This window comes from Montipora foliosa, chromosome 6 (assembly GCF_036669935.1).
Source record: "Montipora foliosa isolate CH-2021 chromosome 6, ASM3666993v2, whole genome shotgun sequence".
NCBI classification, from domain to species: Eukaryota; Metazoa; Cnidaria; class Anthozoa; order Scleractinia; family Acroporidae; genus Montipora; species Montipora foliosa.
Window position 1 is genome coordinate 19,193,243 of NC_090874.1, and position 12,500 is coordinate 19,205,742.

General features: G+C 39.9%; 2 protein-coding genes across 3 annotated transcripts in view; one reads left to right on the forward strand and one right to left on the reverse strand.

Moving 5' to 3' along the window:
- LOC138006904 (insulin-degrading enzyme-like) overlaps window positions 1-4,538 on the forward strand; it is a 56,290-nt gene extending 51,752 nt beyond the window's left edge. The window contains exon 32 of the mRNA XM_068853532.1: window positions 1-4,538. This exon is cut by the window's left edge and continues 73 nt beyond it. Within this exon, the coding sequence (XP_068709633.1) occupies window positions 1-26 (26 nt within the window). The 3' untranslated portion in view covers window positions 27-4,538.
- A 612-nt stretch (window positions 4,539-5,150) lies between these two features.
- LOC138008800 (QRFP-like peptide receptor) overlaps window positions 5,151-12,500 on the reverse strand; it is a 9,457-nt gene continuing 2,107 nt past the window's right edge. For both annotated transcript variants that reach the window (XM_068856100.1, XM_068856099.1), the window contains exon 2: window positions 5,151-8,322. In XM_068856100.1, the coding sequence (XP_068712201.1) occupies window positions 7,268-8,251 (984 nt within the window). In that variant the 5' untranslated portion in view covers window positions 8,252-8,322 and the 3' untranslated portion in view covers window positions 5,151-7,267. The remainder of the gene's footprint in view (window positions 8,323-12,500) is intronic.

Genomic DNA, 12,500 nt, shown 5'->3' on the forward strand with positions numbered 1-12,500 from the left:
ACAAACCCACAAAATCCAAGCTATAGGTCACAGGGTAATCTTTCTATATTCTCTCCACCTAAACCCTCTGGAAATCCGTTTCACCAGGCAGAGAACCACGTGGCTTCTATCAAGCAAATTCAAGCAGCAAAGTACAATGATCGTTATCTTCATTTTTCCTTCGCCCAAGAGTTGAAGCGGAGGTCAGCCTTCAAGCCGCAGGAACTTTTTAGAGCTATTAGTAGAAATTCGAAACTTTAAGGGATGCATAGTTTATCCCACCCTGCGAGCAGAGCCTCCTTTTGACTTTTTCTTTACTGAGGAGGAGAAAAGGAGGCTCTGCCCGAATCCCGTCAACTCTTTGAAGCCGCCGGAGCCCGAACTTCTGGACTTGTTTTCTCTCGTCAAACCGGTTTTTCCAGTGCGAGCATCCGTTTAGTGACAAAACCGATGGTTATAATTGAGCCCGCTGTACCATGAAAAACCAAGATGGCGGCGAAATCTGGCATATTAGGCTTGGGTTCGAGACTGTGTCCTGGCAACATGCAGCGCATATTCAATAAAGATCTTACTCGATTCATGCAGAGCCTTTCTCGAGAACGCCAAAATCGAGCAAGCTAAAGAAAGGCTCTGCTAGCAGGGTGAGTTTATCCCTAAAAATGTCTCATATACCAAACATTCACGTAGAACTCTAAGACCATGCAGGCGCTTTTTCGACAGGTGAGCGAACACGAGCTCATTTCCCACAACACCGGATGACAGTCTGTAGAAAAAGAAATAAGTGAATGGAATAGGACCTTTCTTGACTCGCAGCTGTTATCGTTGCCGGTCAAAAACTATATTCATCTCTACATGACTTTGTGGCTCAAATTTCGCGAATCAAGCCGGTTGAGTGGGTTCCTCATTATCGTATTTACCTTTATTTATACACCACTTGTCCTCCGTCATTATGAAAAAGGTGAGTGCATGAGGCGCTGATGAAATAAGTGAGACAGCGTTTCATAAAATGACCCTTTGTGATTGCCCGATTGTTTGATTTTTTTCGTTTGAAATTATGGCCTCGTGCACATGTATCCAGATATTTTTCAATACGCAGCTTTTTCTCTGCCGATTCAAGAATTTTCACGTCCACGCGTAACGTATATATTGAAATCGAATTTGTCCGTGTTTGTATTATCAAGGACTACTCTGGGAATATTGTCAACTGACTATGCGCCAATTTGGTCTCCGAGTTGAGGCAAATTCGTCTTTTTTCGCTTCGTGCAATGCCTTTCCCTCCTATTATTACCAATATCTCACAATCGGAACAGAAACAACTGTTTTTGTATTACCTTTGATATATGGCCTAAGTTGGTCAGCTAATTTGTGTAGGGAACCTTGGCTCATGCGAAAAATTTCTCGCCATTCTTCTTCAATCACCGTTTGGCTTACAAAATTGTCTCCAGCCACCAAGAACTACGTAGTTTGTGTTGTTCGGACTCCGAAAATTCGAAGACCTGGCCGTCTCCCGCTTTTGTGAGTTTTTATGGTGTGCGAATGATCCGGCGTCAGACATCGAAAAAGGCCCTCAGAATGTCTAGCCGCCGTTGTACGTAATTGAAGAAATGAGTGAACATAGCTAAGTTTGAGACTTGAAACAAGTCCATGAAGAACAGAAGCGAAAACGTTTCGTTCTGAGGCCCGCGGCAAAGACTGTATCCGATTTTTTTTACGTCAGTGAATTAAACAATAGGGACCTTAAGCACGCGCGTTTTTGATACACGGACGGCAACCGGAAGTGAATATTTCGCAACCCAGGATAGCGGTCTCTCCCAGCTCTTTACACTTAGGGTATCTAATAGAGAAAAGATACTTAGCGATATAAATGTGGTTGTGTGAAGACAAGTTAAAAGGGAAAACAGCTCACTTCCGGTTGCCGTCCGCCTCTCAAAAACGCGCCCTCTTAAGCTCCCTAATATCGGGATTTGACCGTCCACACAATTTCAAATTGCGTATTCAAAAATGTTCAGTCTGGAGGGTGGACTTAATAACTTTCGGATTCGCCAAATACGTGTGGACAGAAGGCGAAGTTGTGCATCAAAAAATACCTGGGTAATTGTAGAGTGAAGAGGGCGTGGGGAGGTTAAGCACTTTCAACGGCAACCAAACCTGATAGTCAGCAAAAACAAGAGTTCTGCGCGCTTCACGCGTGCGTTTTTTCGCTGGTGGGCTTATTTCTTTGCCGCTCTTAGTTGAACAACGGCGTGAAATGACTAAAACCTTTCGCAAGGGCGTCAATACACCCTCAACTTAACGATGCATGTATACGAGGTTTTATTTTGAATGGTGCCCTTGTAGTTGGCCTAGTCGTCTTTTCGTAAGCTCCATTTGCTCGATTAGAAGACCAAAGAAGGTCTGTTATGAATGGCTAGCCAAACATAGTGCCTTTAAAGTGCTACTACGATCAAAAATAAATTCTACTTTTTCTTTGTATTTCAAAACTATGTTAAATGAACACTAAGTGACCGAAGTTTTAAGCCTTCTTTTAAGAAAGACACCTGTTTATTTTGACTGGAATTTTCCTATTTAATGGTCCGCTATTACTAACTTTAAAAATCTTGAGAGAGCTGGATCTAGGATAAGATGACGTCAAAGACTCACTAGTTTAAAAATGCAATGCGTCTGCACGTTCCTAAATTAAATATGCAGCACGGGAGTTTCGAGCTTGCAGACTTTTAAACTCGTGTTTTGCATGTATAATAGGCTGCGTTTACACGCAGTTTATTAAGCTAGTGAGTCTTTGACGTCATCTTACCGCGATCCAACCCTCTGAGGTCCAATCGGTCAATCTTGAAGGTGAGTAATGGCGGACCGTGAAAACCAAAACTTGCACTCAAGGCAAACAGCCTTTGGAGATCTTTGGATATAATTCGAAGCTCAAAATTTTGCCAGTCAGGTGTCAAGCAAACACGTTTTCAAAATCTAAAGGAAAAAGGGAAGTGAATTTTTTGATCATAGTAGCACTTTAAAGGGCGATTGTCATCCGAGGTCTTAGGCCGAATGAAGGGGCAAGATAAAAAAAAGCCTCCCTAGCAGGGTAGTCTGAAGTTCAGATTGACTCAACATCTTCCAGCGTGGTTAGAGTTGGTAGTCTTGGCAGAGCTTTGCAACAGATCCACCTTTGGTGCCTTGCGTTTCGGCAACTACGGAGCAAAGAGATGTTGGGAGTTGTTCTCTCAAAAGTGTCGTCATCCTCGGTGTAAAAACTTAAAGATGGAATAAATTATATGTGAGGCTAGACTTGTCATCCTGGGGTTTTACTAGGTAGAATGAGATATATTTAACAAATTATCCTGTGAAATCGCGCGGAATATCGCCAGATTCTTAGCCGACGAGGCCGTAGGCAGAGTTGGCTAAAATCAGGCGATATTCCGCAAGATTGAGCAGGATAATTGTTTTATTATTAAATTCTCAACCTCGGATAATGCATTTCGCGTGCTCTGATTGGTTCACTCAATCTCGGTTATCAGCTCATATACCTTGGTTTGACCTTATATGGTAAAAAATTGCGTTAAGCGTTGCTAAATTAAAAATGTTTTCGTCGGAATGCCAAATTTCTCTTTGAATAAAGCCAAAAAGGAGAAAAAAAAACTTTTTTTGTGGAAAGTTTGGATCAATTCCGACGTTTAGAAGTACGCGAAAAGGCAAGAAATGTTTTTGTGATGAGCCTGCGTCTGTCTGACAACAAGGTATTACAAAACATCGGATCAGTTCTCATCAAGTTTTTTTCGATTTCGCTCGGATTTGCTCGCTTTTTCCGCTCGTATTTCGTACTTTCAAATTTTTGGAGTTGAAGGAATTTAATAAAACAATTATTCCATTCGCGCTTGTTGGATATGCGACTGGTTATAGCCAACTCGGCGCTACGCGCCTCGTTGGCTATTTACCATCTCATATCCAACGCGCGCTTATGGAATAATTGTTAATTATTCAACACATTGATGACAAAGCACAATTTTCTACATTTAATTTAATTAATTTAATTAGTCTCACAGTTACAAGGTACTGATATTTCCATTAACACCAGAAGTCTAGTTTTTGTACAACCGTTGCATGTACATTGATTCTTTTGGTAAAGAATTTTTACAGGGTACTTGTAAAGATTGTATACCTCAGTTGCACTCAACATATTAGTTACATGGAAACTTCCATGGACCCTTTTGATTAAAACTGTTTAAATTAGTGTCAACGTTACACGGTACATGGAAATCTCAATGGACCCTTTCGGTATAGAATTTTTGAATTAGTCTCATTGTTACGGGCAATCTTTATTACCCCTTTTGTAAAGCATCTTTGGAATTTTCCACAATTTCTAGTCGAAACCATTTTTTTGTCCTTTTGAAGGATATTTACCTATGTTTGAGGTACATGTGCACTTCTGAATATAAACGTTTTGCGGCATTATAGGGATATTTGCCACACACAAGTGGAAAAATAAACGCTGCTGTGTGCGCATCGTTACTGTTAATGGACAGGTAGTAAGAATATGCAAGAAACGATTTGAAATAAACCAAGTCAGAAGTAAGTGTTGTTGGTCACTTTAGTCCGATAACTGGATAATTTTTCCGTTTCTGTGTACGATTTTTTTCTCTCCAATCTGAAAATATAAAGGTAAAAAGCTCTATTCTTTTTCAGATTTCTTACTTCAGAAAACCACAGGTTAAAAAATTATGTGTTTTTTGTGCTTAATTAGGCCGAAGGTTGGCACTAGATCTTAAGGGTTTGGGCTTTTTCAACAGTTACATCATAACCTCCATCTTCATTTTACCCCTTGTCTGCAGTTTGTATTTTACACTGACCGGTTTGTAAACTCAAAATTTCGAGTTTGCAAACTCAAATTTTGAGTTGGAAAACGCAAAAATGTCGAGTTTGTGAACTCAAAATTTCCAGTTTCAGAAACTCAAAATTCCGAGTTTGAAAATTGGAAGCAGGGAAACTGATCACGTAATGCCATGTCCCTTACGGGCCACCGTACAGAACCCAGGTTGACTTGTGTTTTTATAGTTTTCTTGGAACAATCTCACAAGTTAAGCGTGCTGAGTGGCTCGGGTTAGCGTGCCTCCGAAACTTCTCGAAACTTAATGGTGTCACATATGACAGAACAAAGCACGATCAAGGCTTTTTTATTTGTTCGATAAATGGATGGTAGATTACAAAATGTCACTGAGTTCTCGCAAATAATTTGGCAGCTGAATTATGACATGTGGCCTTGACGCACTAAGCCATAGAAAATTAGTTATCATCAATCGAATATATATATCTAGCAAGCGTTTCTTACTGTGACATATTCAATACTTTAGTGGTTGTTCTGATAGTTAACAGCTATTCACCGAGGTGGAGGTGGCTAGTGGTGGATATTTACCGAGCCGTGAAGCGGCGAGTTAAATATCTACCACTAGCCACCGACACTGAGGTGAATAGTTATTTTAGTATATATTAAAATAGTGAGATAATACAGTACAAAAATATGATTTTAACTCATTTATTCCTGCAAAGATTACAACATTTTCGAGTGCAAATTCCGTGCGAATTGCTCGGAGGTGAGTAGTTAACCATTATCCTGCGAAATCGCGCGATATATCGCCTGATACTTAGCCGACGAGGCCGTTGGCCGAGTTGGGTAAAATCAGGCGATATTCCGCAAGATTGAGCAGGATAATGGTTTATTATTCAACACATTGATGACAAAGCACAATTTTCTGCTTTTTTGGGGAAAAAAAGCTGAAAAAACTACCATTTTTCTCTGCGACACACAAAATTTCGTATATCGCAGAATATCCGTTGAGTACGCACGACGAATATTGCGCGCGCTATGACCATATTTGGACATTGTCACAATGTGTTGAAAAATAATTAACAATTATTCGCCGAAGGCGAAGTGATTATCGGTGAATATTCACCGAGACGAAGTCGAGGTGAATATTCACCTATAATCACTGAGCCTGAGGCGAACAATTGTTTTAGTATAAATACACAGGTGATTATTTCAAAAAAGAGAAAAAAAAGAACATTTCAACGCGAAATCATCTTCACTTACAGTGGCAAAACGACTACTGGCAGCCATTTTGTCCGTCGAGGTGATTATCGGCTGATAATCCGAGATAGCGAGCCAATGAGAGCGCTCGATTTTGTATAATCACCTGTTTTTTTATACTAATGAACAATTATTCACCGAAGTGGAGGTTAATAGTGGTGGACTTTCACGGACACCCCGGTGATTAATTGTTTTAGTACATACCACACAGGTTGAAAAAAAAGCGAACCAAAAAAAAATTTAGTTTTGTAAAATACAGTGGAGAATTTTAAATCTCGCGCGCCTGCTACTCGGAGGTGAATAATGAGGTGAATGATACTTGGATAATCACCTCCGATTTAGCCAATCAGCGCGGGCGTTCAACGCTATCCACTGTTTTAGTATATACTAAAATTGGTTATCGTCTTACTAATTTAGACGGTCGCAAATTAGTCACTTTGCGTGCGCTCGAGACAGGAAAAATTGCGATGAATTCTCTTGAAAATTGGTCTACTTGCCCTACTGCTCCTATCGAGATTAGAAGAGTTTAAGAAAAAATATGAAAGTATCTCGCACTATGGTTGCCTTTGTTTAAACTTTGTGGTTACTATATGGCCAGGTTGACAAGGTTCACACGGTAACATAAGCATAAACAAGACGACTTTGTGACACTTGTAAAATAATACAGAGTTTGATTATAAAATTCTGGCCCAGTTTTATCATCACTCTTCACGTGCAGCTGCAAACGGAAGACGGCAGGTTGCTGTTTGACAAAAAAAACATGAAATTCTCTTATTCTAATTTTGATAACTTGATTGATATTTGAAGGTTTCAGGCATAAAATGAGCCGAATCAAATAAGTTTCCTTGATTTATTTCAGCCTGATATTTACCGTTTGCCATAGAAGCAAAAGCCCTGCTTCGACCCTGCTGTCGTTTATGATAAATGATTGAAAATCCTTATTTATTGAGGGACATTTCCAACAGGTGTAACAGTGAAATGGAGTATTTAAAACGTAATAAAAAAAGCTATAACTTTCGTCTTTCTTAAGTTCTCTAAAAAGCTGAATAAGAATAAAACATATTTATCCCCGATTTCTTGAAAAGACAGATTATGATACGAAATCCCATGATGAGTTTCCCGTGAAAATGTTTTATGAAACCAGTACCTTTGAAGGAAATTTATTTCTTAATTAAAACCTTACAAATGATCAAACAGGCGCGAGGTGCCACAGGCCTAAGAGCGGTGTTGTTCATTGTTCCGACGACAACGACAAAGCAACAAGTCTCTGAAGGCTTTGCGAAAGCGACTGTTAAATACAGCATACATGGCCGGATTGATGGCGCTATTTGCATGGCCAAGAAAGTAGCTCACAAAAGAGAAAGTGGCCGGGACACCACATGGAAACGTTTCTTGGCCAAAGAATCTGATAAACTGCGCGATGAAAACTGGCAGCCAGCACAGTGCAAAAACCACCACAACTGCGAGTAGCATCTTCAGAACCTTCTTCTTGGACCTGTCAGCGCGAAGTTGATTTGCTTGCGTTTGAACTCCAGGAACTTTTCTGACCCAAAGATTGTGAATAACGAAACTGTACAAGACGGACATAGTTAAAAGGGGAAAAACATAAAAAGCTGCGAAAAGAACGATTGTGAAGTCCCTGGCCGCATTTTCTGTGAAGACCGGAGTCCATACCTCCAAGCAATAACTTTTTTGGGCTTGTTCGTCGAAAAATACTTTCATGGCGTAAGGGATCGGAGAGTTGACGGCGATTCCAACTATCCACACCACTGCAATCATGATACATGCTACGGAAAATGTCACGTACCGCTTGAGAGGGAACATGATAGCTAGGAAACGGTCAATAGAGATAGCTGTCAAGGTCAAAATTGAGCCTGCTACAGACAGTGGTTGTACGAAAGGGATGATCTTGCACGAAGTGGCAGACCAGTCGTTGCTGCGAGTCGCTATTTCTTTGATTGTGACTGGCATGGTAAAAGCTGTCAGCAAAAGGTCGGCAACGGCCATGTTCACGATCAGATAGTTTGTGACAGTTCGCATGTGTCTGTTGAAGACAACAACGAGTATGACCAGCACATTGCCTATTAGAGAGCCAAACAGGATGATGAAGTAGGCAGTTAACTTGAAAACTTGTTCTGTGCGTGTATCGTGGTGATATTCACATTGTATTTCGGGGTCAGTGCTATTGCTTGGTGCCATGAGGAGCTTAAGCCGACTCAGGAATTCTCGGCTGGACGTCTCCTGACGGTGTAGATATCCATCAACAAAGGCTAAAAACATAACACAAAAGGTGTTTCGTATTCAGAAAAGTGTTAAAGCATTCAGGATCGATCAGATTGTACTGTAAACTTACGTTAAGCAGAAAAAAGTAGTTAATTTTTTATTGAATGACCATATTTAGGCGCGAGATGAATTTTGTGGGGAACACAAATCTATTTCAGTTCGTTTGCGCGTATCGACAGTGGCGGTTAGTGCTGGGACACGGAACCATTTTTTGTTCTATAGGATTTATGGATTAATTCTCTCACCCGGGGAAAAATGGTACAGGTCGCCGTCGTCTCTCGCCGACCAGCACTACTTAGACGCTGCTCGCCGCTGGTGAGCGAGAAGACCTCTGGCATCCAAGGTAAAATGTTAGCCAATTTGTCGAAGGAAAGTTTTTTCAGCTCTTTCGAAGAGAGATTTTTCGCCTTCAAGTCGGTAATTTTTTGCGGGAAAATGGTGATCACGTTCCGAAATTCGGCGGGTCTAATCTGCAGATCGCAGGTCGCAGGTCACAGGTTGCAGTCATTGTTTCACCAATACAGAAAGTATCCTAAACATTCTTAAAAGCTACCCTTAGGCCTAAAAACTTTTGTTTAGGCCTAATTAGGCCTAAGGTTAGCTTTTAAGAATGTTTAAGATACTTTCTGTATTGGTGAAACAATGACCTGCAACCTGTGACCTGCGACCTGTAGATTAGACACGCCGTCCGAAATTCTGGTAAAAACGTGGACGAAGCTTACGGAATAACTTTGGTTGGCCTCTGTGGGGGGATTAATTGAGCAGTCTTCGTCTGAATGTCATGGATTTCTGTATTCATGTTTTCAAACGAGTTATGGAGGCAGTAAACAATGTTGACGTTGGGGAATTCGGTGCTTGAAGCCTTCCCGGTATACAGGCTCACGCTCAAACGTTGAGGTAAAATAATTGCTGTTAGGTATCAGGATATCATGATAGCAGCTAGGAAATTGATAAGTCTGTGATTAATATTGAATGTGCCTCCCTGTGACATGCTGGGAAATCAATTAGCCCGGAATCAATTTTTACACAGCTACAATTGGGCATTCTAAATTTCCCAGTTCCTCAGTTATCGAGTTCCATAAGTATTAAACTTAAAAATGGTTTGCTTTAAAATCAGAAAAGAACCAGTTCACCGTTGCTTTTGAGAAAAGTGTATGCCAGGCAAAACAAGTTGCATCTCGGCAGCCTGACAGTTAAGAATAATTTGCCTGTGTTTAAATTGACAAATATACCAATACATCACTATCGTTTCATGTTTAACCGGAGAATTAGGGAAGCAGATGTTCGAAGGTGTAATAGCTGTTGAGTTTTATTCCTCAGTTATCGAGTTCCATAAGTATAAAACTTGAAATTGGTTTGCTTTGAAATCAGAAAAGAACCAATTCACTGAATTCACCATTGCTGTTGAGAAAAGTGTATGCCAGGCAAAACAAGTTACGTCTCGGCAGCCTGAAAGTTAAGAAATAATTTGCCTGTGTTTAAATTGACAAATATACCAATACATCACTAACGTTTCATGTTTAACCGGAGAATTAGGGAAGCAGATATTCGAAGGTGTAATAGCTGTTGAGTTTTATTCCTCAGTGATCGAGTTCCATAAGTATAAAACTTGAAATTGGTTTGCTTTGAAATGAGAAAAGAACCAATTCACTGAATTCACCATTGCTGTTGAGAAAAGTGTATGCCAGGCAAAACAAGTTACGTCTCGGCAGCCTGAAAGTTAAGAAATAATTTGCCTGTGTTTAAATTAACAAATACACCAATATATCACTAACGTTTCATGTTTAACCGGAGAATTAGCAGGGGCACCCAACGTCAATTTTCGGAGACGATTTGAGATCTAGAATTTTCGGAACATTTGTTGTAAAATTTCTTGCTTGCCTGCCTGTCCTAGGATTTTCGAACATCTACAAAAAGGTATAATTCCCCCATTTTTAAAGGATTTTTACTCTAAAATGGTCACCTAGAATTTTCGGGAGCCTTTTCTCTGGCTGAAATTTTCGAAAAGGTAACTTTTGATACCTATAATTTTCGAATCACTAGACTTTCAGCTAGGAAATCCGAACAGATAAACAATTTTCAGGGGATAAAAATATGCCTATATCTACCATTTAAATACAAAAATACATTTAACAATGCTATGTTTAAGTGGTTTTGACCTATATTTTCGTTGGGTGCCCCTGAATTAGGGAAGCAGATGTTCGAAGGTGTAATTAAAACTTAATCAAAGTGCCACTGTCGTTACTCGTGGATATGAAAGTTTACCGCGATTGTTTAAAATTGCCAGGCTGAAGTTTTCTTTATGCATTAGCATTGATAGTTGCCATGGATAATTGTGTAACAGCATGGTGGGCTCTCATATGCAACTAGATACCCAAAATAATGCATGTATGTGAGGTAATCCCCTTTGCTGGAATTCAACCCTGTGAAGTAAGTATACCATTTCTCCAATAGGCATAAGATTACTCTTTAACACATCCTCAGTAAAGAGCAGTGCCATGTGTTCAAAGTTCGTTGCACTTTTTGTGCCAGTTATACATTCTTCCAACAAACCTTGCGAATATTTATCACTATATTTGATACTGTTACCCTTAGATACAGATGATCTGAACCATAACTGATCACAGCAAGTGCATATATATTCAGGGCCATGTGTTATCTTATCACGAAAAAGACTGAATCACTTTTGACATGGAATGTCTACTAGAATCTTGACCTTGACAAATTTCAGTTTGGTTTAGCCTTGAGCTCTGCATAGCTTTCCTTAAATGGTTTTATGCTTTTCTGTTTAGGTCTCTGATATGTTCTGGATTGCTTTTCTTTTCCTATTCCCTTGCTGCTTCAATATTTTCAGATCTGTTTTGGCGTTTTGCATTGTTTTTCTTTTCCCTGAATTCTTCAAGTGATTTTGTCTCTTCCGCTTGATACATTCTCTCATATAAACTCTTTTTTGCCACTGCTTTGTAGAAATTATTACTGACACTCACATCATTTTTGGCCAAAATGGAATTTATTTATCCCCCGTGAGCTTAGGGGATGAACAGGCACTGTCTTCTCACCATGTGTCTGTCGATTCCATTCTTACATGTATTAAAGTCTTCGCGTTAGTCAGTGAAAGGCGATGCACAATTAATTGCACCAATCTGTACTTGTTCAGAATATTTTGCTTCACCTTCAAAGAAAGCCATTTCTTTAATTCTTCCGTTTCTTGATTCTAAATGCAGCGGAAGGTGCTCAACCCTCTACTAACTATGATAAAAGCGACATACAGCAATGGCGGCGCACAACCTCGCGAACAGGAAGTCACAGCTTTCTAAGCTGTGTTGTGATTATCCATCCCGATTGGCTTATTAGATCGAACTTCCGGTTACGCAGGAGTGACACATTTGCATAAAGAACCTCACCAAAACTCGTGGATATATCCACGAGTAAAAATGGATTGCTTTAAAATCAGAAAAGAACCAATTCACCGTTGCTGTTGAGAAAAGTGTATGTCAGGCAAAACAAGTTATATCTCGGCAGCCTGAAAGTTAAGAAATAATTTGCCTGTGTTTAAATTAACAAATACACCAATGCATCACTAACGCGTTTCATGTTTAACCGGAGAATTAGGGAAGCAGATGTTATGGAGGCAGTAAACAATGTTGACGTTGGGGAATTCGGTGCTTGAAGCCTTCCCGGTATACAGGCCCACGCTCAAACGTTGAGGTAAAATAATTGCTGTTAGGTTCAATTTCATGATATCAGGATATCATGATAGCAGCTAGGAAATTGATAAGTCTGTCATTAATATTGAATGTGCCTCCCTGTGACATGCTGGGAAATTAATTAGCCCGGAATAAATTTTTACACAGCTACAATTGGGCATTCTAAATTTCCCAGTTCCTCAGTTATCGAGTTCCATAAGTATAAAACTTAAAAATGGTTTGCTTTAAAATCAGAAAAGAGCCAGTTCACCGTTGCTTTTGAGAAAATTGTATGCCAGGCAAAACAAGTTGCATCTCGGCAGCCTGACAGTTAAGAAATAATTTGCCGGTGTTTAAATTGACAAATACACCAATGCATCACTAACGCGTTTCATGTTTAACCGGAGAATTAGGGAAGCAGATGTTATGGAGGCAGTAAACAATGTTGACGTTGGGGAATTCGGTGCTTGAAGCCTTCC